We start from the raw sequence: 27,051 nt of genomic DNA, 5'->3' as shown, positions 1-27,051 counted from the left end.
CAGACATCAGATTCACTCCAATTAATCTTTGAGTTGGGGGTTGTAAAAGGTGAAGAACAATAGAAGTTGAGATTAATCACCATTTTGTGATGTTTTTCTTAATCATAGTTTCGAGAGTCAAGCTGTTTCTGGCTTTTGAGTCTCTGACCAAGTATTTTGTGGTTCTTGGGTCTGCAAGCTCATCTTACCCTGGAGAAACAATGTTGATAATGATATCTATGAGGGCAATTTTAGTACGTTAATGTTGTTATCAACAACAGCAATTTTAGTTACCTGACTCTAGTTGATTAGTGTTCAGTTAGCACAGGATTGAGGTCAGAGGCGACAAGAAAGGGAATAACGTTTTGGACTGAGAGATTAATCATAAACTCAGTAAAGGGAAGATGGTTTTAGGAGGAATAAGTTTCAAAACCGTCAAAGAGTATGGAGAATTTCTTGTACACCTTATATCACCCAGCTTCCCCTGTCAATGTCTTACTTAACCATAGTGTTGTTACCGAAAGCAGGAAATTAAAATTGATATAATGACCTAATTTACAAATCTTATTCCGATTTTTGTTTGCAAATATTTTGATAGGTCAAAATTGCTGTCCTCTGATGCCAGGGTGGTTGCTGCCATCATGTCCCCCAGTGCTAGTGAGGGACATGATGTTATATATATATTTGCCTAGATATCTACCTTGAGGGAAAAAACAATCAGACATAGTGAACAAACTCAGAGGCACGCTGATCTGGAAACATTTTATAGCCTATGCGTCTGTGTGAGCTTGCTCAGTTGTGCCTGACTCTTTGCTACCCCAAGAGCTGCACCCCTCCAGGCTCCTCTATCCATAGGATCTTTCAGGCAAGAATACTGGAGTGGGTTGCCATTTCCTCCTCCATTTATAGACTATACATTTTATCAATTAAACCAAATTGTCACACAAACATTGTGCCTGTTCTTTTAGCAGTAGACTTAAAACAAGCAGTGATACACGCCGGTAATTACACTCTGAAAACTTCACCAGAGAATTTTCTTTCTGTCTTGAATGCTGAGGGCAGCAGTTTGGTCAGAAGTAACCTAATAACTTTAAATATTGATATGGAGACAAACATTTGGTAAACAGTTCAACTGAATTATAGGATGGGTTTTGCCTGGTCTGGATTCTTGGGTCAGTTGCCCATCACTGCTGTTGTCTTCTCATCCTGGTGTGGGTGTCGTTTGGGGTCCGCAGGTCTTTCTATACAGGTCTTTAATGCAGAGGCCCTTATTAATTGGGAAATATGAATTCAAGAGTCAACTCCCTTCAGGTTCACTGTGCATGAGCTGGTTAGGGAAAGCTGCAGAGGGTCCTTTTATCTAAGTTGGAGGCAGCCCTTTAACTGATGCCTTTCCGGTGTGCACAATCTCCTGGCTGAAGGTCATGAGGCATCTGATCCTCATCCAAAGAAAAATTGGTGTGATAAGCTTCAGAAACAAACCTGGAGAGTCCTTTTAATAATTCAGTTTAACTATACAATAATGTAACATAACAGCAAATAACTAGCTGGGAAGTTGAGTCAACTGACAGAATTAGAATTTAATTTCCTCTGAAACATAATCTTTTTCTGTCTAAAATTACCCCCATTTCTACAAATATAGCTAAATGAAGACTATTTTGGGGAATTTCCTGGTGGCTTTCACTGCCAAGGCTCGGGTTCAATCCCTGGTTGGGGAACTGAGATCCCACAAGTGGTATGGTGTATCAAAAAAAACCCAAAAGACTAATTTGTTTACAGCCTAAATCTGGTTGCAGTTAACTTGGCCTGATTACTTACATATGCATAAAAATATCACATAGGCTCTTTCAAGTGAGCTCTGCTGAATCTTTTTATAAGGAATTTCATATTGTATTGAACTTTGGTAGATTTATCCAGTGGAATATTCAGTTCAGTTCAGTTCAGTCACTCAGTTGTGTCCAACTCTTTGCAACCCCATGAATTGCAGCACGCCAGGCCTCCCTGTCCATCACCAACTCCCAGAGTTCACTCAGATTCACGTCCATCGAGTCAGTGATGCCATCCAGTCATCTCATCCTCTGTTGTCCCCTTCTCCTCCTGCCCCCAATCCCTCCCAACATCAAAGTCTTTTCCAATGTGTCAACTCTTCGCATGAGGTGGCCAAAGTACTGGAGTTTCAGCTTTAGCATCAGTCCTTCCAAAGAAATCCCAGGGATGATCTTCAGGATGGACTGGTTGGATCTCCTTGCAATCCAAGGAACTCTCAAGAGTCTTCTTCAACACCACAGTTCAAAAGGATCAATTCTTCAGCGCTCAGCCTTCTTCACAGTCCAACTCTCACATCCATACATGACTACTAGTCAGCCACAAAAAGAATGAAATAAAGCCATTTGTAGCAACATGGATCAACCTAGAGATTATCATGCTAAGTGCAATAAACCAAGCAGAAATATCATATGATATTGCTTGTATATGGAACCTAAAAAATTATACAAATAAACTTCTATACAAAACAGAAATAAACCCATAGACATAAATAAACTTATGGTTATGAAAGGGGAATGGGTAGGGGGAGAGACAAATTAGGAGGTTGGAATTAACATAAGCACACTACTTATATATAAAATAGATAACCATCAAAAACCTACTGTATAGCACAGGGAATTTTACTCAGTATTTTTTAATGACCTATAAGAGAAAAGAATCTGAAAAAAAAAATGTATAACTGAATCATTTTGCTCTATGCCTGAAATTAACAGAACATTGTAAATCAACTATACTTCAATTTTTTAAAAAAGGCCTCTCAAGGCTAGGAAAGCCATGCCAAGGTCTTACCATCAGACTCCACCTGTGATATCTATGGATTTGAGTGAATTCCTCTCTTTTCCAAGTTCCAAAGAAAGTATCCTGAGATTCCTGCATCTACTAGGAGGTGGCCTTCTGTATTTACCTGGTAAGACTGCTGGGAATCCATTAAGCAGGGTACTGGGTTGTTTTTCCAAGAACTTTATGGTGTCATAAAATCCACGTTAGCTCTGTAAAACTGCCTGGTCATATTTGCTAATGATATTTGTGTATTTATTTGGCTGTGCTGGATCTTATTTGCAGCAGGCAGGATCTTCAGTCTTCGTTGCGGCATGTGAGATCTTTAGTTGCTGCAAGTGAACTCTTAGCTGAAGTATGTGGGATTTAGTTCCCTGATTAGGAATTGAATCTAGGCCCCCTACATTGGGAGCGTGGAGACTTAACCACTGGATCAACAGGTAAGTCCTGTCTGGTTATACTGAGCTCTACACTAGTACCGTTTAGTTGCTCAGTTGCTGTGTCTGACTCTTTGCAATCCCGTGGACTGTGACTGGCCAGGCTCCTCTGTCCATGGGATTCTCCAGGCAAGAAAACTGAAGTGGGTTGCCATCCCCTTCTCCAGGGGATCTTCCCCACCTAGGGATCAAACCAGGGTCTCCTGCTTTGCAGACAAATTCTCTACTGTACTGACCAAGTCCTTTGATTCTATGCATATTCTCAAATATGCCATTCCAGTCAAAGCCATGGTAATATGACCAATGTTCACAATTCCATACTGTTATAAGGAGAACACATTCTTATTGAACATACAAAAATAACTATATTTCCATAACATAAGAATACTCAGTAAGAGTTTCAAAATTCTGGAAGAATCTGATAGAGAAAAAAGAGAAATGTTTCAATGGCTCTTACAAAGGTATAGATTACCCTATTACTATGAGCCATGATTAACCTGAGAAAGCTTTCCTAATATTAAATCAGTAATATTGCAGACAAAAACCATAAAAACTATAACCACATTCATCAGTGCCCTCAGCCCCACATGGCTAATCCTTGTTATGATCTTCTGTTAACCATTTAATCCCTTAGGGTTTCCATTAAAATTCTTTTAATTTCTTACCCAGTTCAGCAATATGACCTGAAAGTTTTCAGTAAACTGTATACATATGAAAAACTCCTTTTTATGAATCTTCTTGGAGATGAACTACTTTTCTGCAAAAGCATCAGAGTACAGCAATAACTATCTATAAATAATAAGACTTTAAAAGCCATGGTTATACACCTGGTTACAATGCAATTGGCAAATAAACTTGGTTACTGTGGTGACATACAACATTTAAAGATAATAAAAGAATTATGACTGAAAAAATTCTACCAAGACATATTCAAGTCTTAGAAGTGTTATATAAATTTCTAGAACATCTATATTAATCCCATTTACCCACACAGTAAGGTTTATCTCCAACCACTTGACAATGTTTCCCATGTAACTTAACATACTTAATCATCCTAATCAGCTTAATCTTTGTCTCTGGGATGCCATAGGGGCACTTTGAAGCATCTCAAAGCTAGCTAGGGTCAAAAGAACTTCAGGTAAATTTGACTGTTGGCATGGGAAGGAGAGGATGGAACAAATTGAGAGCGTGGCATTGACACGTAGACATTAGGCCGATTCTTTACCATTTGAGCTACTAAGTAAGCCTGTAAAATGGGAAGTTGCTGCATAACACAGGGAGCTCAGCCTGGCGCTCTGTGACAACCTAAAGAGGTGGGATGCGGGGAGGAAGTTTTAAGAGGGAGGGGTTATATGTATACTTATAGCTGATCCACATTGTTGTGTGGCAGAAACCAACACAACAATGTCAAGCAGTTATTCTCCAAATAAAAATAAATTAAAAAACAAAATTTTAACTCTTGGGAAATTTGTCAAAAATATTAAAAGTTTCAAAACATTTGGTCAAAAAGGATCGTAGGTCACTGTGAGACAATAGTTTTGTTGTTGTTCAGTTGCTCAGTCTGTTCAACTCTTTGCAACACCATGGACTGCAGCACACCAAGCCTCCCTGTCCTTCACCATCTCCTGGAGTTTGTTTAAACTCATGTCCATTGGGTTGGTGATGCCATCCAACCATCTCATCCTCTGTCATCTGCTTCTCCTCCCGCCTTCAATCTTTCCCAGTGTCAGGATCTTTTCTAATGAGTAGGCTCCTCTCAGCACGTGGCCAAAGTATTGGAGCTTCAACTTTAGCATCAGTCCTTCCAATGAATATTCAGGGTTGATTTCCTTTAGGATTGACTGGTTAGATCTCCCTGCAGTCCAAGGGACTCTCAAGAGTCTTCTCCAACACCACTGTTCAAAGGCATCAATTCTTCAGGGCTCAGCCTTCTTTATGGTCCAACTCTCATATCCATACATGACTACTGGAAAAACCATAGCTTTGACTCTACAGACCTTTGTTGACAAAGTAATGTCTCTGCTTTTCAATATACAGTCTAGATTTATCGTAGCTTTTGTCCCAAGGAGCAAGCATCTTTTAATTTCATGGCTGCAGTCACCATCTGCAGTGATTTTGGAGCCCAAGAAAATAAAGTTTGTTACTGTCTCCATTGTTTCCCTAGCTCTTTGCCATGAAGTGATTGGGACTGGAGGCCATGATCTTCAGTTTTTGAATGCTGAATTTTAAGCCAGCTTTTTCACTCTCCTCTTTCACTTTCATCAAGAGGTTCTTTAGTTCCTCTTTGCTTTCTACCATGAGGGTGGTGTCATCTGCATATCTAAGGTTGTTGACATTTCTACCAGTAATCTTGAGTCCAGCTTGTGCTTCATCTAGGCCAGCATTTCTCATGATGTACTCCGCATATACATTAACCAAGCAGGGTGACAATATCCAGCCTTGACATACTCCTTTCCCAATTTGGAAACAGTCCATTGTTCCATATCCAGTTCTAACTGTTGCTTCTTGATCTGCATACAGATTTCTCAGGAGGCAGGTAAGGCGGTCTGGTATTCTCATCTCAAAGAATTTTCCACAATTTGTTATGATCCACACGGTCAAAGGTTTTAGATTAGTCAGTGAAGCAGAAATAAATGTTTTTCTGGAACTCTCTTAATTTTTCTAGGATCAAACAGATCTTCATAATTTGCTCTCTGGTTCCTCTGCCTTTTCTAAATCCAGCTTGAACATCTGGGAGTTCTTGGTTCATGTACTTTTGAAGCCTAGCTTGGAGTATTTTGAGCATTACTCTGCTAGTATGTGAAATGAGTGTGATTGTTTGAACGTTCTTTGGCATTGTCTTTCTTTGGGATTGGAATGAAAATTGACCTTTTCCAGTCCTGTGACCACTGCTGAATTTTCCAAATTTGCTGGTATACTGAGTGGAGCACCTTAACAGCATCACTTTTTAGGATTTGAAATAGCTCAGCTGGAATTCCATCATGTTCTCTAGCTTTCTTCATAGTGATGTTTCTTAGGGCCCATTTGATTTCACACTCCACGATGTCTAGCTCTAGATGAGTGATCATACCATCATAGTTATCTGGATCATGAAGATCTTTTTTTGTATAGTTCTTCTGTATATTCTTGCCACCTCTTTTTAATATCTTCTGCTTCTGTTAGGTCCATGTCATCTCTGTCCTTTATTGTGCCCATCTTTGCATGAAATGTTCCCTTGGTGTCTCTAATTTTCTTGAAGAGCTCTCTAATCTTTCCCATTCTGTTGTTTTCCTCTATTTCTTTGCATTGTTCAGTTAGGAAGGTTTCCTTATCTGTCCTTGTTATTCTTTGGAACACTGCATTCAGATAGGTACATCTTTCCTTTTCTTCTTTGCCTTTCTCTTCTCTTCTTTTCTTAGCTATTTGTAAGACCTCCTCAGACAATCATTTTGCCTTTTTACATTCCTTTTTCTTTGGGATGATTTTGATCACTGCCTCCTCTACAACATTACAAACCTCCATCCATAGTTCTTCAGACTCTCTGTCTATCAGGTCTAATCCCTTGAATCTATTCATCACCTAGACTGTATAATTGTAAGGGATTTGATTTAGGTCATACTTCAGTGGCCTAGTGGTTTCCCCTATTTTCTTCAACTTATGCCTGAATTTGGAGTTCCTCATAAGGAGTTCATGATCTGAGCCACAGTGAGCTCCACATCATGTTTTTGCTGACTATATAGAGCTTTTCCATCTTTGGCTGCAAAGAATATAATCAATCTGATTTTGGTATTGACCATCTGGTGACATCCATGTGTAGAGTTGTCTCTTGTGTTGTTGGAAGAGGGTGTTTGCTATGACCAGTGTGTTCTCTTGGCAAAACTCTGTTAGCCTTTGCCCTGCTTTATTTTGTATTGCAAGGCCAAAATTTTCTCCTGACTTTCTACTCTTACATTCCATTCCTCTATGATGAAAAGGACATTTTTTTTTTTTGGCTGTTATTTCTAGAAGGTTTGGTAGGTCTTCACAGAACCATTCAACTTCAGCTTCTTCAGCATTAGTGGTTGGGGCATAGACTTGGATTACTGCCATGTTGAATGGTTTGCCTTGGAAACGAACAGAAATCATTCTGTTGTTTTTGAGATTGCCCCCAAGTACTGCATTTGGAGCTCTTTTTTTAACTATGAGGGCTACTCCATTTCTTCTAACGGATTCTTGCTCACAGTAGTAGATATAATGGTTGTCTGAGTAAAATTCACCCATTCTCATCCATTTCAGTTCATGGATTCCTAGAATGTTGATGTTCACTCTTGCCATCTCCTGTTTGACCACATCCAATTTACCTTGATTCATGGACCTATTATTCTAGATTCCTATGCAATATTCTTTACAGCATCAGACTTTACTTTCACAACCAGACACATCCACAGCTGGGCATTTTTTTCCACTTTAACTCAGTCTCTTCATTCTTTCTGGAGCTATTTCTACACTCTCCTCCAGTAGCATATTGGGCACCTACTGACCTGGGGAGTTTGTCTTTCAGTTTTATATTTTTTATATCTTTTTGCCTGCTCATATTGTTCACGGGGTTCTCATGCTGGTTTGCCATTCCCTTCTCCAGTGGACCGCATTTTGTCAGCACTCTCCACCATGACCCATCCGTCTTGGGTGGCCCTGCACAGCACGGCTCATAGATTCATTGAGTTAGACCAGGCTGTGATGCACATGATCAGTCTGGTTAGTTTCCTGGGACTGTGGTTTTCATTCTTTCTGCCCTCTCATGGATGAGGATAAGAGGCTTGGACAAGCTTCTTGATGGGAAGGATTGGCTGTGGGGAAAACTGGGTCTTGCTCTGGTAAGCAAGGCCATGCTCAGTAAATCTTTAATCCAATTTTCTGTTGATGGGGGTGGGGTGCTGTGTTTCCTCCCTGTAGTTTCGCCTGAGGCCAAACTATGGTAGGAGTAATGGTGACTTCCTTCAGAAGGGTTTATGCCAGCATGCTGCAGCTCCCGGGGCTGTTGTAGTCAGTCCCCTGACCCTGTGGCAGGTCACTGTTGACCCACACCTCCACCGGAGACTCCTAGACACTCACAGTCAAGTCTGGCTCAGTCTCTTGTGGGGTCACTGCTCCTTTCTCCTATGTCTTGGTGCACACAAGGTTTTGTTTGTGCCCTCCAAGAGTCTGTTTCCCCAATCCTGTGGAAGTTCTTTAATCAAGTCCCACTGGCCTTCATTGTCAAATTCCCTGGGGGTTCTCAGTCCCTTTGCCAATTCTTTGTGACTAGAATACTGGAGTGGCTTCCTATGCCCTCCTCCAGGGGATTTTCCCAACCCAGGGATCAAACCCAGGTCTCCTGCATTGTAGGCAATTGTTTTACTGTCTGAGCCATGAAGGAAGTGAGACAATAGTTATTCACTTAATAAAGTGACAATAAAAGATTTCAAAGCAAAGACAGAAAGTTAAAGTATTTAAAAGATTTTTTTAAAAGCTTACAATCTGTTATCAAAATAACTTGATCTTAAAAAAAAAAACAACAACTTGGTTCTCCTAATAGAGAAAAGAAGTTCAGGTTTTTCACCATCCTGCCTTTAATATTAAAATTTGTTTACTTGATTAAATTCATTTTAGTCATGGACTGTCCCGACCACACATAGAATTCCTTTCTAAAGATTCTTTTTAACCTTTTGTATACTATAACTTTCTATATTCTTATTAATTTGTCCCTTATTTTCTTTCCCATTTAGAAGTAACCAGCTTTAGGGCCAAATTACTTTTTTTTTCCTTACTAAAATGCATTTCTTTTCCTTATGCTTTCTCTTTCCTTGCATTCAAAGATGTCTTTTTAGTAATTTTTAGTTTTAATTACATATATTAATTAGAATTCTCAACTCATAAAATTTTTATTTTCTAGTGAAAACTAAGAAGTAAGCATTAAAATTTTTTAAAGTAAATCAGTATACTTCAATTTAAAAAGAAGGAGTAAGCAATTGTGAACTGTTTGTCATACCAACATGTCCTGACTGGAAAACTTATGAACATATATATTCTATAACCTTCTGAAATGTACATTTTCTCATAGCATAATTTTTTTCTTAATATGGTATAAGGTATGTGGGTCTAATAAACCCAACATCTTTAGTTTTTTCTTCATAAGAAGACAAAGTAGGTAAATTTATGCTTGTTCAGCAATGAATGCTTCAGTGTTTTATATCTTATTTGAAATGATCTGGATAGTCAATGACTTTTCCATAATTACCTTAATTTAACAAAACTCTAAAGTGGCTCAGATGGTAAAGAATCCTTCTGCAGTGCAGGAGACTTGGGTTCAATCCCTGGATGCAATCCCCAGGAGAAGGGAATGTCTACCTACTCCAGTATTCTTGCCTGGAGAGTTCCACGGACAGAGGAGCCTGGTGGGCTATATATGGGGTTGCAAAGATCAGAAACTGAGCAACTAACACTTAAAAAGATAGACTTAAGTCTAAAGTTTCCACTTACAAAATCTGGAAAAACTATTTCTTTGGGGGGGGGGGGTGGAAATCAGTTTGTTTTAATGAGACTTTAGCATTTTCTGTATTACTTTTAAAACAAAGGTCCTTGTGAGTCACTGTTTGTTGTTGTTTAGTCAGTCAGTAATGTCCAACTCTTTAGGACCCCATGGACTGTGGCCTGCCAGGCTCCTCTGTTTATGGGATTTTCCAGGCAAGCATACTGGAGTAGGTTGCCATTTCCTTCTCCAGGGGATCTTCCTGATCCAGGGATTGAACCTACGTCTTCTGTTGGCAGGTGGATGCTTTACCACTGAGCCACCTAAGAAGCCTGAGTCACTTTTTAGAGAACTTAATATTAGAAAAAAAGTTTGCTTTTCTCCTCAATATTTGAAATGCTTATTTTAAAATTTATGTTATTGAAATAAAACTGATTTATTATGCTGTGTTAATTTCTTCTGTATAACAATGAGATTCAGTTACACATATACCTACAATCTTTTTCATTACTTTTTTAAAAAATTATTGATTTATAGTTGAGTCAGCAGGGTTTGATTTCAGAAATTCCAGAGGACTGAGGGAAACAGAGGCACTTGGAGAGCACAAACAAAACCTTGTGCACACCAGGAGCAGGGGAAAGGAGCAGTGACCCCACAGGAGACTGAACCAGACCTGCCTGTGAGTACTGGGGGGCTTCCTATGGAGGTGAGGCTCAACAGTGGCCTGCCGAGGGATCAGGGGCATTAGCAGCAGCAGTCTTGGGAGGTGTGGCATGTTGGCATATGTCCTCTTGGAGGAGGTTGCCATAGAGAGTGCAGGCTCCAGGACTAGGTCACCTCAGACCAAACAACTAACAGGGAGGGAGCACAGCCTCACCCATCAACAGAAAATTGGATTAAAGTTTTACTGAGGATGGCCCTGCCCACCAGAGCAAGACCTAGTTTTCCCAATAGCCAGTCCCTTCCATCAGGAGGCTGGCGCAAGCATCTTATTATCTTCATCCATCAGAGGGCAGACAGGAGAAGCAAGAACTTCAGTCTCATGGCCTTCAGAACAAAAAGCACAAGCACAGAAAACTAACCAAAATGATCTCATGGATCATAGCCTTGTGTAACTCAGTGAAAGCATGAGCCATACTGTGCAGGGCCACCCAGGATGGACGGGTCATGGTGGAGAGCTCCGACATAATGTCGACTAGAGAAGGCACTGGCAAACCACTTCAGTATTTTTGCTTTGAGAACCCCATGAACAATATGAAAGGGCAAAAATATATCACACTGAAAGATGAACTCCCCAGGCTGGAAGGTGCCCAATAAGCTCTTGGGGAAGAGTGGAAAAATAATTCCAGAAAGAATGAAGAGACAGAGCCAAAGTAGAAATGACACCCAGTTGTGGATGTGTCTGGTTGTGAAAGTAAAGTCTGGTGCCTTAAAAAACAATGTTGCATAAGAACTTAGAATATCAGGTCCATGAATCAAGGTAAATCGGATACGGTCAAATAGGTGATGGCAAGAATGAACGTCAACACTTTAGCAATCAGTGAACTAAAATGATGGGAATGGGCAAATTAAATTCAGATGACCATTGTATAAACTACTGTGGGTGAGAATCCCTTAGAAGAAATAAGGTAACCCTCATAGTCAACAAAAGAGTCCAAAATGCAGTACTTTTGTGCAGTCTCAAAAATGACAGAATGGTCTCTGTCTGTTTCTAAGAAAAACCATTCAGTATCACAGAAATCCAAGTTTATGCCCCAACCACTAATGCTGAAAAAGCTGAATTTGAACAGTTCTATGAAGAACCAGAGATCAAATTGCCAACATCCACTGGATCATCAAAAAAGCAAAAGAGTTTCAGAAAAACATCTATTTCTGCTTTATTGACTATGCCAAAGCCTTTGACTGTGTGGATCACAAGAAACTGTGGAAAATTCTGAAAGAGATGGGAATACCAGACCACCTGACCTGCCTCTTGAGAAACCTATATGCAGGTTGGGAAGCAACAGTTAGAACTGGACATGGAACAACAGACTGGTTCCAAATAGGAAAAGGAGTACGTCAAGGCTGTATATTGTCACCCTGCTTATTTAACTTCTATGCAGAGTACATCATGAGAAATGCTGGGCTGGAAGAAGCACAAGCTGGAATCAAGATTGCTGGAAGAAATATCAGTAGTCTTAGATATGCAGATGACACCACCCTTATGTCAGAAAGTGAAGAGAAACTAAAGAACCTCTTGATGAAAGTGAAAGAGGAGAGTGAAAAGTTGGCTTAAAGGTCAACATTCAGAAAACAAAGATCATGGTATCTGGTCCCATTGCTTCACAGCAAATAGATGGGGAAACAGTGGAAACAGTGTCAGCCTTTATTTTTGGGGGCTCCAAAATCACTGCAGATGGTGATTGCAGCCATGAAATTAAAAGACACTCCTTGGAAGAAAAATTATGACCAACGTGGATAGCATATTGAAAAGCAGAGACATTACTTTGCCAACAAAGGTCCATCTAGTCAAGGCTATGGTTTTTCCAGTGGTCATGTATGGATGTGAGAGTTGGACTATGAAGAAAGCTGAGTGCTGAAGAATTGATGCTTTTGAACTATGGTGTTGGTGAAGACTCTTGAGAGTCCCTTGGATTGCAAGGAGATCCAACCAGTCCATCCTAAAGGAGATCAGTCCTGGGTGTTCATTGGAAGGACTGATGCTGAAGCTGAAACTCCAGTACTTTGGCCACCTCATGCGAAGAGTTGACTCATTGGAAAAGACTCTGATGCTGGGAGGGATTGGGGGCAGGAGGAGAAGGGGTTGACAGAGGATGAGATGGCTGAATGGCATCACTGACTCAATAGATATGAGTCTGAGTGAACTCCAAGAGTTGGTGATGGACAGGGAGGCCTGGTGTGCTGTGATTCATGGGGTTGCAAAGAGTTAGACATGACTGAGCGACTGAACTGAATTGAACTGATGAAGACCTACAAGACCTTCTAGAACTAATGTCAAAAAAAATTATATATATATATATATATATATATATATATATATATGTCATTTCATTCTTAGGAGATTGGAATGCAAAAGTAGGAAGTCAAGAGATACCTGGAGTAACAGGCAAGTTTTACCTTGGAGTACAAAATGAAGCAGGGCAAAGGCTAATAGAGCTTTGCCAAGAAAACACACTAGTTGTAGCAAACACCCTTTTCCAATAACACAAGAGAAGACTCTATACATGGACATTACCAGATGGCCAATACTGAAATCAGATTGATTATATTCTTTGTAGCCAAAGGTGGAGAAGCTCTATACAGTCAGCAAAAACAAGACCAGGAGCTGACTGTGGCTTAGATCATGAGCTCTTGTATAGCCAAATTCAGACTTAAATTGAAGAAAATAGGGAAAACTACTAGGCCATTGATGTATGACCTAAATGAAATCCCTTATGATTATACGATGGAAGTGACAAATAGATTCAAGGAAAGTGACAAATAGATCTGATAGACAGAGTGCCTGAAGAACTATGGATGGAGGTTCATGACCTTGTACATGAGGTGGTGACCAAAACCATCCCAAAGAAAAAGAAATGAGAAAAGGCAAAATGGTTGTTTGAGGAGGCCTTAAAAATAGCTGAGAAAAGAAGAGAAGCTAAAGGCAAAGGATAAAAGGAAAGATATACTCGACTGAATTCCAAAGAATAGCAAGGAGAGATAAACCTTCTTAAGTGAACAATGAAAAGAAATAGAGGAAAACAATGGAGTGGGAAAGATTAGAGATCTCAAGAGAATCAGAGATATCAAGGGAACATTTCATGCAAAGATGGGCAAAATAGAGACAGAAACAGCAAAGACCTAACAGAAGCAGAAGAAATTAAGAAGGGGTGGCAGGAATACACAGAAAAACTGTACAAAAAAGGTCTTAATGACCTGGATAACCAGTATGGTGTGGTCACTCACCTAGAGCCAGACATCCTGGAGCATGAAGTCAAGTGGGCCTTAGGAAGCATCACTACGAGCAAAGCTAGTGGAGGTGATAGAATTCCAGCTGAGCTATTTCAAATCCTAAAAGATGATACTGTTAAAGTGCTGCACTCAATATGCCAGCAAATTTGGAAAACTCAGCAATGGTCACAGGATTGGAAAAGGTCAGTTTTCGTTCCAGTCTCAAAGAAGGCCAATGCCAAAGAATGTTCAAACTACTGTACAATTGCACTCATTTCAGATGTGAGCAAGGTAATGCTCAATATCCTTTAAGCTAGGCTTCAGCAGCACATGAACCAAGAACTTCCAGATGTTCAAGCTGGACTTAGAAAAGGCAGAGGAACCAGAAATCAAATTGCCAATATCCATTGGATTATAGAAAATGCAACAGGATTCCAGGAAAACATCTACTTCTGCTTCATTGATTACACTAAAGCCTTTGACTGTGTGGATCACAAAAACTCTGAAGAGTTCTTAAAGAGATGGGAATATCAGACCACCTGACCTGCTTCCTGAGAAACCTGTATGCAGGTCAAGAAGCAATAGTTAAAACCGAACTTGAAACAACAGACTGGTTGAAATCTGGGAAAGGACTATGTCAAGGCTGTATTTTGTCACCCTGCTTATTTAACTCATATGCCAAGTATATCATGTGAAATGCTGGGCTGGATGAAACACAAGATGGAATCAAGTTTACCAGGAGAAATATCAACAACCTCAGATATGCAGATAATATCACCCTAGTGGCAGAAAACAAAGAGGTATTAAACTACCTCTTGATGAGAATGAAAGAGGAGAGTGAAAAAGCTTGCTAAAAACTCAACATTTAAAAAACTAAGAACATGGCATCCAGTCCCATTATTTCATGGCAAATAGATGGGGGAAAAATGGGAACAATGACAGATTTTATTTTGGGGGCTCCAAATTCCATGAAATTAAAAGATACTTGCTCCTTGGAAGAAAAGCTATGACAAACCTAGATAGTGTCTTAAAAAGCGGAGACTTAACTTTGTCAACAAAGGTCTGTATAATCAAAGCTATGGTTTTCCCAGTAGTCATGTACAAATGTGAGAGCAGGACCATAAAGAAGGCTGAGCACCAAAGAGTTTATACTTTCAAACTCTAGTGCTGGAGAAGACTCTTGAGAGTCCCCTGGACTACAAGGAGATCAAACCAGTCAATCTGAAATTAACCCTGAATATTCATTGGAAGGACTGATGCCGAAGCTGCAGCTCCAATACTTCGGCCACGTGATTCAAAGAGCCAACTCACTGGAAAAGACCCTGATGCTGGGAAGGATTGAAGGCAGAGAAGAGGATGAGATGGTTGGATGGCATCACTGACCCAATGGACATGAATTTGAACAAACTCCAGGAGATAGTGAAGGACAGTGAAGCTTGGCATGCTGCAGTCCATGAGGATCTCAATGACTTAGCGAACTGAACAGCAGTTGATTCAGTCGGTGAAGAATCCACCTCCAATACAGGAGACACTGGTAACACAGGAGACCTGGTTTCCATCCCTGGGTCAGAGATCCCCTGGGGAAGGAAATGGCAACTCACTCCAGGATTCTTGCCTGGGAGTCTCATGGACAGAGGAGCCTGCTGGGCTACGATCCATGGGATTGCATAAGTCAGATGTGACTGAGCAACTAAAAACAACAACATACTTGACTTACAATGTTGTATTAATTTCTGCTGTATGGAAAACTGACTCCATTGTGTGTGTGTGTTACATATATATTTCTTTTTATTTCCATTCTGATTTATGGCAGGATATTGAGTATAGTTCCCTGAGCTACACACTAGGACTTTGGTGTTTATCCATTCAATATATAATAGGAAATAATTTCAGAGTAGTGGTGGATCCAATTTTCTGGCAGCGGGGTGGCTATGGCCCAGGGCAGGGATGCACTGCTGCTGGGTGGGAACTGATGTCATCCCCAAGAAGAAGCTTGCACAGCCAAGTATAGGGAGTGAGGGACTGTCTTGGCTGAGACGGATGTCCAAGCAGTTGGACATGTACAAGACCAACCTGAAAGAGTATGTCAGCAAGCCCAAGCAGGGGATCTGGAAGAATCCTGAGTCCCAGATGGATTTCCAGGACGTGTGTGCTACTACTGGGGTGGATTCTCTGGCCTCTGGGAAAGGACTTTGGTCTGAGATGCTAGGTGTGGGAGACGTCTATTACAAGCTGGGTGTCTAGATTATCCACGTGTGCCTGGCCCTGAAGCAATGAAATGGAGACCTGATAACTCTGGAGGGACTACATGACGTCAACAGGTGTTAAAAGGAAAGGTCACATTCGCCCAGGCTGTCAGCCAAGACAACCTAATTGGAGCCATCAGGACGCTGAAGGCACTCGGCGCTGGCCTTGGCGTCATCCCTGGGGGCGGCACTTACTTCCTGCGGTCTGTCCCACTGAGCTAAACATGGACCATGCTGTGGTGCTGCAGCTGGCAGGGAAAATGGCTCTGTGGCTGTCAGTGACATCAGTCTTCTATTTTTAAACTATCGATTTGTTTTTGGGATGCTGGTCTTTGTTGCTGCAGGAGCCATGCTCCAGTCTCAGAGTGGTGCGTGGGCTTCTCAGTAGTAGCTTCTCTTGTTGCAGCCCCCAGACTCAGTAGTTGTGGTGCCCAGGGCCTTAGTTGCTCCACAGCATGTGGGATCTTCCCAGACCAGGAATCGAACCCCTGTCTCCTGCACTGGCAGGAGAATTCTTTACCGCTGAACCCTCTTTCAAAGCCAGTCTTAAATGGGAGATGGAGCAAGTGAGGCAAGTACTGGAACACCTGCTGAAGGAAGGGCTGGCTTGGCTGGATCAGCTGGGCTTCAGGGGAGACCTACCACTGGGTGCCAGGTCTCCCCTCTGACCTCTAGATTCCCAGGAGAATACAGCTGAGGAGACCAGAGAAGGCCACCCCTGACTGGGAATGCTGAAGGGGGTCACAGCAGTGGGCAGGGAGAAGAGAGAGGAGTGGGTGGTGAATAAAACCTGGACAACTTTGTTTTCAAAAAGAACATCCCTGATGGTCTAGTGGTTAAGAGTCTGTACTTCCACTAGAGGAGACACAGGTTCAATCCCTGGTCTGGGAAGATCCCACGTGCTTCAGAGCAACAAAGCCCGTGCACCGCAACTCACAAATGAGCCCGCGCTCTAGAGCCTGGGAGCCACAGCTACTAAGGCCCACGTGCCTTGACTGTGTGGTCCCCAGCAAGTGGAGCCCCCACAAAGAGAAGGCCACACCCCACAACAAAGAGTAGCCCCTGCTCACTGTGACTGGAGAAAAGCCCGGATAGCAGTGGAGAGCCTGCACAGCCCAAAACAAGTAAACATAGAAAGTGAAAAAGACTCCCTAACCCATCAGAAAAAAAAGAAAGAACAGAAGGACTTCCCTGATGATCCCGTGGTTAAGATTCTGTACTTTCACTGCAAGGGGTGAAGGTTCAGTCTAAGAACTAAGATCTCACAAGCCCTGAGATGTGCCCCCCGCCCCCCATTTTTTTTAATACACATACATCTAAAACATCATTACTAAAGAGTTCATCTTAGAAGCCCTTATCTCATTTACTCAGTTTCACTACTTATGACATATCATCATGCCAAGTTAATTTTTCTTTGTTAAAAATTGAAGTATAGTTGATCTACAGTGTTGCATTAGTTTCTGAGGTATAGCAAAGTGATTCAGATAAATATATACAATCAATATATATATAATTTTCAGATTTTTTCCAATTCAGCTCACTACAAGATAATTGATATTGTAGTAAGATAAAAGATAGTGAATATAGTTCCCTATGCTATACAGTAGGATCTTGTTTATCTATTTTACATATAGTAGTTTGCACTAAATGCAGGCGGCTGTGACCGGCACACTAAGCGCGGCCGAGAGGAGCTACCCCACGTCCGAGGTCAGGGGCAGAAGCTGGGAGGACCCCATGCCCAAAGGGCGGCGGCCAAGAGGTGTTACCCCACATCCGAGGTCAGAGGCAGTGGCTGAGAGTGCCAGGCTGCAACGGCGCAGGAGCGGCCAAGAGGAGCTAACCCGCGCCCGAGGCCAGGGGTGGCGGCCAGGAGAAGCAACCCCACGTCCAAGGAGCAGTGGCTGCACGGGTGCAGGAGGGCCTAGAGGAGCTATCCCACGTTGAAGGTCAGGAAGGGCGGCAGTGAGGAGATACCCTTTGTCCAAGGTAAGGAGCAGCTGCTGTGCTTTGCTGGAGCAGCCGTGAAGAGATACCCCACGCCCAAGGTAAGAGAAACCCAAGTAAGATGGTAGGTGTTGCAAGAGGGCATCAGAGGGCAGACACACTGAAACCATACTCACAGAAAACTAGTCAATCTAATCACACTAGGACCACAGCCTTGTCTAACTCAGTGAAACTAAGCCATGATGCCCACGGGGCAACCCAAGACGGGCGGGTCATGCTGGAGAGGTCTGACAGAATGTGGTCCACTGGAGAAGGCAATGGCAAACCACTTCAGTATTCTTGCCTTGAGAACCCCATGAACAGTATGAAAAGGCAAAATGATAGCATAATGAAAGAGGAACTCCCCAGGTCAGTAGGTGCCCAACACACTACTGGAGATCAGTGGAGAAATAACTCCAGAAAGAATGAAGGGATGGAGCCAAAACAAAAACAATACCCAGCTGTGGATGTGACTGGTGATAGAAGCAAGGGTCTGATGCTGTAAAGAGCAATATTGCATAGGAACCTGGAATGTCAGGTCCATGAATCAAGGCAAATTGGAAGTGGCCAAACAAGAGATGGCAAGAGTGAACGTCGACATTCTAGGAATCAGCGAACTAAAATGGACTGGAATGGGTGAATTTAACTTGGATGCCCATTATATCTACTACTGTGGGCAGGAAGCCCTCAGAAGAAATGGAGTAACCATCATGGTCAACAAAAGAGTCTGAAATGCAGTACTTGGATGCAATCTGAAAAACGACAGAATGATCTCTGTTCGTCTCCAAGGCAAATCATTCAATATCACAGTTATTCAAGTCTGTGCCCCAACAAGTAATGCTGAAGAAGCTGAAGTTGAACGGTTCTATGAAGACCTACAAGACCTTTTAGAACTAACACCCCCCAAAAGATGTCCTTTTAATTATAGGGGACTGGAATGCAAAAGTAGGAAGTCAAGAAACACCTGGAATAACAGGCAAATTTGGCCTTGGAATGTGGAACGAAGCAGGGCAAAGACTAATAGAGTTTTGCCAAGAAAATGCACTGCTCATAGAAAACACCCTCTTCCCACAACACAAGAGAAGACTCTACACAGGACATCACCAGATGGTCAACACCGAAATCAGATTGATTATATTCTTTGCAGCCAAATATGGAGAAGCTCTATACAGTCAACAAAAGCAAGACCAGGAGCTGACTGTGGCTCAGATCATGAACTCCTTATTACCAAAAATTCAGACTTAAACTGAAGAAAGTGAGAAAAACTGCTAGACCATTCAGGTATGACCTAAATCAAATCCCTTATGATTATACAGTGGAAGTGAGAAATAGATTTAAGGGGCTAGATCTGATATATAGAGTGCCTGATGAACTATGGAATGAGGTTTGTGACATTGTACAGGAGACAGGGATCAAGACCATCCCCATGGAAAAGAAATGCAAAAAAGCAAAATGGCTGTCTGGGGAGGCCTTACAATAGCTGTGAAAAGAAGAGAGGCGAAAAGCAAAGGAGAAAAGGAAAGATATAAGCATCTGAATGCAGAGTTCCAAAGAATAGCAAGGAGAGATAAGAAAGCCTTCTTCAGCGATCAATGCAAAGAAATAGAGGAAAAGAACAGAATGGGAAAGACTAGAGATCTCTTCAAGAAAATTAGAGATATCAAGGGAACATTTCATGCAAGGATGGGCTCGATAAAGGACAGAAATGGTCTGGACCTAACAGAAGCAGAAGATATTAAGAAGAGGTGGCAAGAATACACAGAGGAACTGTACAAAAAAGATCTTCACGACCCAGATAATCACGATGGTGTGATCACTCATCTAGAGCCAGACATCCTGGAATGTGAAGTCAAGTGGGCCTTAGAAAGCATTACTATGAACAAAGCTAGTGGAGGTGATGGCATTCCAGTTGAGCTATTTCAAATCCTGAAAGATGATGCTGTAAAAGTGCTGCACTCAAGATGCTAGCAAATTTGGAAAACTCAGCAGTGGCCACAGGACTGGAAAGGGTCAGTTTTCATTCCAATCCCAAAGGCAATGCCAAAGAATGCTCAAACTGCCGCACAATTGCATTCATCTCACATGCTAGTAAAGTAATGCTCAAAATTCTCCTAGCCAGGCTTCAGCAATACGTGAACCGTGAACTCCCTAATGTTCAAGCTGGTTTTAGAAAAGGCAGAGGAACCAGAGATCAAATTGCCAACATGCACTGGATCATCAAAAAAGCAAAAGAGTTTCAGAAAAACATCTATTTCTGCTTGATTGACTATGCGAAAGCCTTTGACAGTGTGGATCACAATAAACTGTGGAAAATTCTTCAAGAGATGGGAATACCAGACCACCTGACCTGCCTCTTGAGAAATCTATATGCAGGTCAGGAAGCAACAGTTAGAACTGGACATGGAACAACATGGTTCCTATCTGGTTCCAGATAGGAAAAGGAGTACATCAAGGCTGTATATTGTCACCCTGCTTATTTAAACTTATATGCAGAGTACATCATGAGAAACGCTGGACTGGAAGAAACACAAGCTGGAATCAAGATTGCCAGGAGAAACATCAATAACCTCAGATATGCAGATGACACCACACTTATGGCAGAACGTGAAGAGGAACTAAAGAACCTCTTGACAAAAGTGAAAGAGGAAAGTGAAAAGTTGGCCTAAAGCTCAACATTCAGAAAACGAAGATCATGGCATCCGGTCCCATCACTTCATGGGAAATAGATGGGGAAACAGTAGAAACAGTGTCAGACTTTATTTTGGGGGGCTTCAAAATCTCTGCAGATGGTGATTGCAGCCATGAAATTAAAAGACATTTACTCCTTGGAAGAAAAGTTATGACCAACGTAGATAGCATATTCAAAAGCAGAGACATTACTTTGCCAACAAAAGTCCGTCTAGTCAAGGCTATGGTTTTTCCAGTGGTCATGTATGGATGTGAGAGTTGGACTGTGAAGAAGGCTGAGCACCGAAGAATTGATGCTTTTGAACTGTGGTGTTGGAGAAGACTCTTGAGAGTCCCTTGGACTGCAAGGAGATCCAACCAGTCCATTCTGAAGGAGATCAGCCCTGGGATTTCTTTGGAAGGAATGATGCTAAAGCTGAAACTCCAGTACTTTGGCCCCCTCATGCGAAGAGTTGACTCATTTGAAAAGACTGTGATGCTGGGAGGGATTAGGGGCAGAAGGACAAGGGGATGACAGAGGATGAGATGGCTGGATGGCATCACAGACTCGATGGACATGAGTCTAAGTGAACTCTGGGAGTTGGTGATGGACAGGGAGGCCTGGCATGCTGTGATTCATGCGGATGCAAAGAGTTGGACATGACTGAGTGACTGAACTGAACTGATCCAGTATTTTGGTTATCTGATGTGAACAGGTGACTCATCAGAAAAATCTCTGATGCTGGGAAAGACTGAGGGCAGAAGAAGAAGCCATCAGAGGATGAGGTGTTTGGATGGCGTCGCTGATGCAATGAACATGAACTTGGGCAAACTTTGGGAGATGGTGAGGCATAGGGAGGCTTGGCATACTGCAGTCCACAGGGTCACAAAGAGTCAGACATGACTGCGTTGCTGAACACTAACAACAAGTTTGTACCTACTCATCCCTGCCTACGAGTAGCTATGGTTCAGACATCCAAGGAAATAACCAGGTGACACTGTGGGTGTAATTTCAGACTAGTCCTTGCATTGCTAAGAACTTGAGTTTTTTGACTTGTGTCAGACTTGGATGCCACCAGACATTCTCAAAACAGTGTCTGCCGGCAGCAAGTAACTGCCATCTTACTTTTTATAAAGCCAGACAACTGGCTACTTGACTATATGTCTCCTCAAAGTGCCAGGTCCAGAGTGGGTTTCAGGCCTATTCTTCTGAAAATAAGTGAGATGTATTTTGTCTATTAAGATTCCAGTTGTCACTTCCAACTACTTCTGCTTGGGTCTGTTGCCCCCAAAAGACAGACCAAGGGACTTAGGTTTTAATCATAGAAGACTCAGGTCCAGGACTTGGTACTCAGAAATACTTTCAGTTCAGTGTCTGTTCTTCAAACTGAGGCAGCACTATGCCCCATTTCAACAGGAAGTTACTGGAGCCAGAGTTGCCCAGTTCCCTGAATTAAAGTGAGCAGGAGTCTATGGGGTTTTGGGGTCTTTCTGTGTCTTCTGTTTCTTGTTTGTAGGATACACACTTCATTCAGCCTTTTTGACATTCCCTGAGTTCCAAAGGGCAGATTCAAATAGTTGCTGATCAGGGAAGGGGTGGGATACAAAAACAGAAGAGGAACAGTCAAGTGAGTCTGAGTAAACTCTGGGAGTTGATGATGGACAGGGAGGCATGGCGTGCTGCAGCCCATGGGGTCGGAAAGAGTGGGACTGAACTGAACTGAACTGAACAGACAAGTGGTGGTACAGCCTTAGGGCAGGGTCCTGTTTCCTACTCAAGGAATACGCATAACAATATCTTTGAGTTCTTTGGCAGAACTGGAGCCCCACCCAGGTGGAGGATGGTAATTTCAGGCTGAGCACAAGATTCCTGGAGCACCGCCCTGTTGCCTCGCACCAACCAATCAGAAGAAAGTCACACACTTTGCAGCCTTCACCCCAAATTGTGCCTTCCTTCCCAGGGCCCTGTTTGGCTCCTGTCTGTTTCAGGGTTTCACGCTAAATGGCTGTTATTAGAAGGTTGAATGCTGGTTTCAGACCCAGCTCAATTGGTAAAGAATCTGTCTGCAACGTGGGAGACCTGGGTTCGATCCCTGGGATGGGAAGGTCCCCTGGAGAAGGGAAAGGCTACCCACTCCAGTATTCTGGTCTAGAGAATTCTGGTTGCAAAGAGTTGGACATGACAAAGTAACTTTCACCTTCTTTTATTTCTTTCATATCTAGATTTAGATTAGGTAGAGAGAGACTTCTGCTCTGCTAGGCAGGACTATGCCCGAGCACAGCAGCAAGAAGTCACAGAAGAAAGAGACCTCCACCCCAATCCCCAAAACGTATCTTGAGTATGAAGTCTCTCAGGGGGCGTTGTTAGGCGAAACACACCGACTGACTGCCCACCATAGCCAGGCACCATAGTAACCATTTGCATGAGTTATTTTACAACAGGAGATCTTGCTAAAGAACACGGAACTAACAAGCCACCACCAACTGGAAGAGTTTCAGTTCAGTTCAGTCGCTCAGTCGTGTCTGACTCTTTGCGACCCCATGAATCGCAGCACGCCAGACCTCCCTGTCCATCACCATCTCCTGGAGTTCACTCAGACTCACGTCTATCGAGTCCGTGATGCCATCCAGCCATCTCATCCTGGGTCGTCCCCTTCTCCTCCTGCCCCCAATCCCTCCCAGCATCAAAGTCTTTTCCAATGAGTCAACTCTTCGCATGAGGTGGCCAAAGTACTGGAGCTTCAGCTTTAGCATCATTCCTTCCAGAGAGATTCCAGGGTTGATCTCCTTCAGAATGGACTGGTTGGATCTCCTTGCAGTCCAAGGGACTCTCAAGAGTCTTCAACACCACAGTACAAAAGCATCAGTTCTTCGGTGCTCAGCCTTCTTCACAGTCCAACTCTCACATCCATACATGACCACAGGAAAAACCATAGCCTTGACTAGACGGACCTTAGTCGGCAAAGTAATGTCTCTGCTACAGATATATTTATATATTGGGCTTCCCCGGTGGCTCAGCAGTAAAGAATCGGCCTGCAATGCAGGAGCCGCAGGAGACACAGGTTCACTCCCTGAATTGGGAAGATCCCCTAGAGGATAGTGGCAACCCACTCCAGTATTCTCGCCTGGGAAATCCCATCTGGTGGGCTACAGTCCATGGGGTTGCACAGAGTCCGACCCAACTGGAGCGAGTTAGCACACACACATGTTTATATATGGCTCTCTGTCTGTTGTGTGATCTTTAATGATAAAGATAGGATCACACTGCCAATGCCTGCTTTTTAAAGTATTTTTAAATGGCCATCAAATATTCTTCAAAACACTCTCTATTAGAATGAACATGTATGAAAATCTTATAATGTTTTAATTGTTGTATATTTATGCTGTTTCTAGATTTTTGTTGTTAAGGATCCATTTTGTGTATAAATCTTGTCTGAGAAATTTATTTTCTTAGTGTTATTCCTAGAAATGGGTTTCTGGGTCAAAGGATGTACTCATCTGTATCAGGATTCACTGGTCTGTTATTTGTGGTTTCACGAGTTGGAGCATGTACACAGATTCACACACTCCCCTGTATGTATAAAGTTATTTTATCTTCTGCAGTCAAATTCTCTTCCCCTGAGCTATACCCCCTATTTTATCTTCTAATCATAGAAGAGCACTCACTTACATCACCTAAAGAAATCATTTTATTCACCAAACATTTGTAGCAATTTTTTGTCAATAGATGAGGATGAAACCTGAAGATTAGACTGAGACCAACTCTGTTGTTTAGTTGCTAAATCGTGACCAACTCTTTGCAACACCATGGACTGTAGCCCACCAGGCTCCTCCCTCATGGGATTTCCCAGGCAAGAATACTGGAGTGGGTTGCCCTTTCCTTCTCCAGGGGATCTTCCTGATCCAGGGATCGAACCTTGTCTCCTGCTTAGCAGTGAGCCACCAGGGAAGCCTGAGGCCAACTCTAGATCACTGTTAATTAACGTGCTTAACTCACCCTTAGGAAATGAGACGATGTGGCTCCGTTCACGTTGTGGCAAATTCCCTCTCACTCAGCATGTTCAGTGGAGGCACCTCTGGACCAGACTTGTAATTTCAGTTCAGTTCAGGTGCTCAGTTGAGTCTGACTCTTTGCAACCCCATGGACTGCAGCACACCAGGCTTTCCTGTCCATCACCAACTCCTGGAGCTTACTCAAATTCTGGTCAAGTTGGTGATGGCTTCTCTTCCGTCCTTCAATATTTCCCAGCATCAGGTTCTTTTCTAGTGAGTCAGTTCTTCTAATGAGGTGGCCAAAGTATTGGAGTTTCAGCTTCAACATCAGTCCTTCCAATGAATATTCAGGACTGATTTCCTTTAGGATGGACTGGTTGGATCTCCTTGCAATCCAAGGGACTCTCAAGAGTCTCCTCCAACACCACAGTTCAAAAGCATCATTTCTTCGGTGCTCAGCTTTCTTTATAGTCCAACTCTCACACCATACATGACCACTGGAAAAACCGTAGTTTTGACTAGATGGACCTTTGCTGGCAAAGTAATGTCTCTAGTTTTTAGTATGCTGTCTAAATTGGTCATAGCTTTTCTTCCAAGGAGCAAGTGTCTTTTAATTTACGTTACTTTAAATATGTTAATTACAGAGAGAGTAGGTCTTTAGTATATTTGCTGATGGGGCTTCCCTTGTAGCTCAGCTGGTAAAGACTTGGGTTCGATCCCTGGGTTGGGAAGATCCCATGGAGAAGGGAAAGGCTACCTACTCCAGAGAGTCAGACTAGACTGAGCGATGTACACTCACTTACATGTTTGGTGATGGTCTCGATACTCCAGTTATTTAACATAATTGGAAACAAATTGTTTTGCAAAATGAGCTTTGCAGATATTGAGGATAACCAGTTAAAGCAGTAGAGTCTGAGGTGCAAAAGTTCCAATATTGAAAGCAGATTCCCTAATTTCTTAATTATAACGGACCTAGCATAGATGGTAAAGAACCTGCCTGCAATGCAGGAGACCCAGGTTCCATTCCTGGGTCCAAAAGATCCCTGGAGGAGGAAATGGCAACCCACTCCAGTACTCTCGCTTGGGAAGTCCCATGGACAGAGGAGCCTGTCGAGCTACAGTCCATATGATAGGAAAGAGTTGGACACGACTGAGCGACTAACACTTTTAACAGGGTAAATGAGTTTTCCTCCATGCATATTGATTGTGAACCTCCTTGAAAGCAGAAGTATTTTTCCCTAAATTTATGTGGGATATTTTCATTCCCCATTGCCCATGAAGACTTTCAGAAGAAAGAAAATGTTTTTTATCCCATGTTTTGGAGAGTCTGAAACCCATAATCTGTTTGGACAAGCCTTAACTGGATACCTGTTGGTGTTCAAGAGGAGAGACTTTGGTTTTGCTTTGAGAAGCTCACTCCTCAAAGCAAGGGGAGAGCGACCTCAGAGTATGGCAGGTGGATGCCCGGAGGCTCGGGTTTTCCTCGAAGGAGGCAGACAGGGGTTTGGCACCGTGTAGAAATAAATGTGAGCCTGGGCTCCCCAACTTCTTGGTTCTTAGCTTCTCTGAGCTTCACTTTCTTCTTGTGAAAATGAGAACATCGGGGGTCTGAAGTAAAATCGTGCACCGGACGTCCTTAGTACACTTAGCAGGTGAGACGCGAGGTCACCTTAGTTGCCACTATTTTTCGGAGGGCTTGGGGAGGGGTTCCGCCCTCCGAATCAGTCATGACTAATTGGGTAGGGCTATCACCGGGAACAAAGGGGAACAGATGTGTGCCATCTATTTTGGACACGGAGCACCTACTGTGTACCTCTTTCGGCCTCGCGAGGCCCCTTGGAGGATTTGATGCCCTCCGCCAGATGAAGAGCCTGAGGACGGGAGGGAGCGGGGGTGGGGGGCTTGCTGAGACGCAGCTGCAGCCTGGCTCCCGGTTCCCACCGCTGTTCCTCGGTCTTTTTTGTTTTTTCTGTTTTTACGTGAAGCTACACTGTAACCTTGAGCAAGTCTCGGCTCCTCTCCGTTTCCGACTGGCGGTGGGTAGTGGATTGCAGGAACAAGGGACAAGGACAGGGAGGCCAAGCTTTCGGGACATCTAAAGCTTTTAAGATCCTTCCAGTCCCTCCCCTTCCCCTACGTCTCCTCCCGTCGGACGCCCAGGTGAGCTCCGGGAGGGGAGGGGCTCGCAGGTAATGATAACAGCAGCCGAGCACCTAGGGACTCCGCGGCCCGACGCGCGCTAAACGCCTTTCCTCCGTAATTCTCCGCTAAGCCCGGGCCGGATTCTCCCTGGAGCCGGGCGCCCATCCCATGACCAAGACGCAGAGGTCGCGACTGCGGGCCGGCGCCTCCCCCGGCCCCTGCGGCCCCTGCGGCTCCTGCGGCTCCGCCCGGGCGCTCCCGAGAGGGAGGCCGGGGGCGGGGCCGGGCGGGGCCTGGCGGGGCGTGGGGAGGGGGTTCGGTCCCGGCCGGGTGACTGCACTGGCCCGCCGGACCGCTCCACACTTGCCTCCCGCCGACGGTTCCG

General features: G+C 43.2%; 1 protein-coding gene and 1 pseudogene across 1 annotated transcript in view; one reads left to right on the top strand and one right to left on the bottom strand.

Moving 5' to 3' along the window:
* LOC138428857 (calphotin-like) overlaps window positions 1-10,892 on the bottom strand; it is a 53,149-nt gene extending 42,257 nt beyond the window's left edge. The window contains exon 1 of the mRNA XM_070289473.1: window positions 10,844-10,892. Coding sequence (XP_070145574.1) covers window positions 10,844-10,892 — 49 coding nt within the window. The remainder of the gene's footprint in view (window positions 1-10,843) is intronic.
* Window positions 10,893-15,675: 4,783 nt separating this feature from the next.
* LOC138428856 (vacuolar-sorting protein SNF8 pseudogene) lies at window positions 15,676-16,549 on the top strand (annotated as a pseudogene).
* The last annotated feature ends 10,502 nt before the right edge of the window (window positions 16,550-27,051 follow it).

Source organism: Ovis canadensis, chromosome 24 (genome assembly GCF_042477335.2).
Source record: "Ovis canadensis isolate MfBH-ARS-UI-01 breed Bighorn chromosome 24, ARS-UI_OviCan_v2, whole genome shotgun sequence".
Classification (NCBI taxonomy): Eukaryota; Metazoa; Chordata; class Mammalia; order Artiodactyla; family Bovidae; genus Ovis; species Ovis canadensis.
This window is presented reverse-complemented; position numbering and strand designations above follow the sequence as displayed.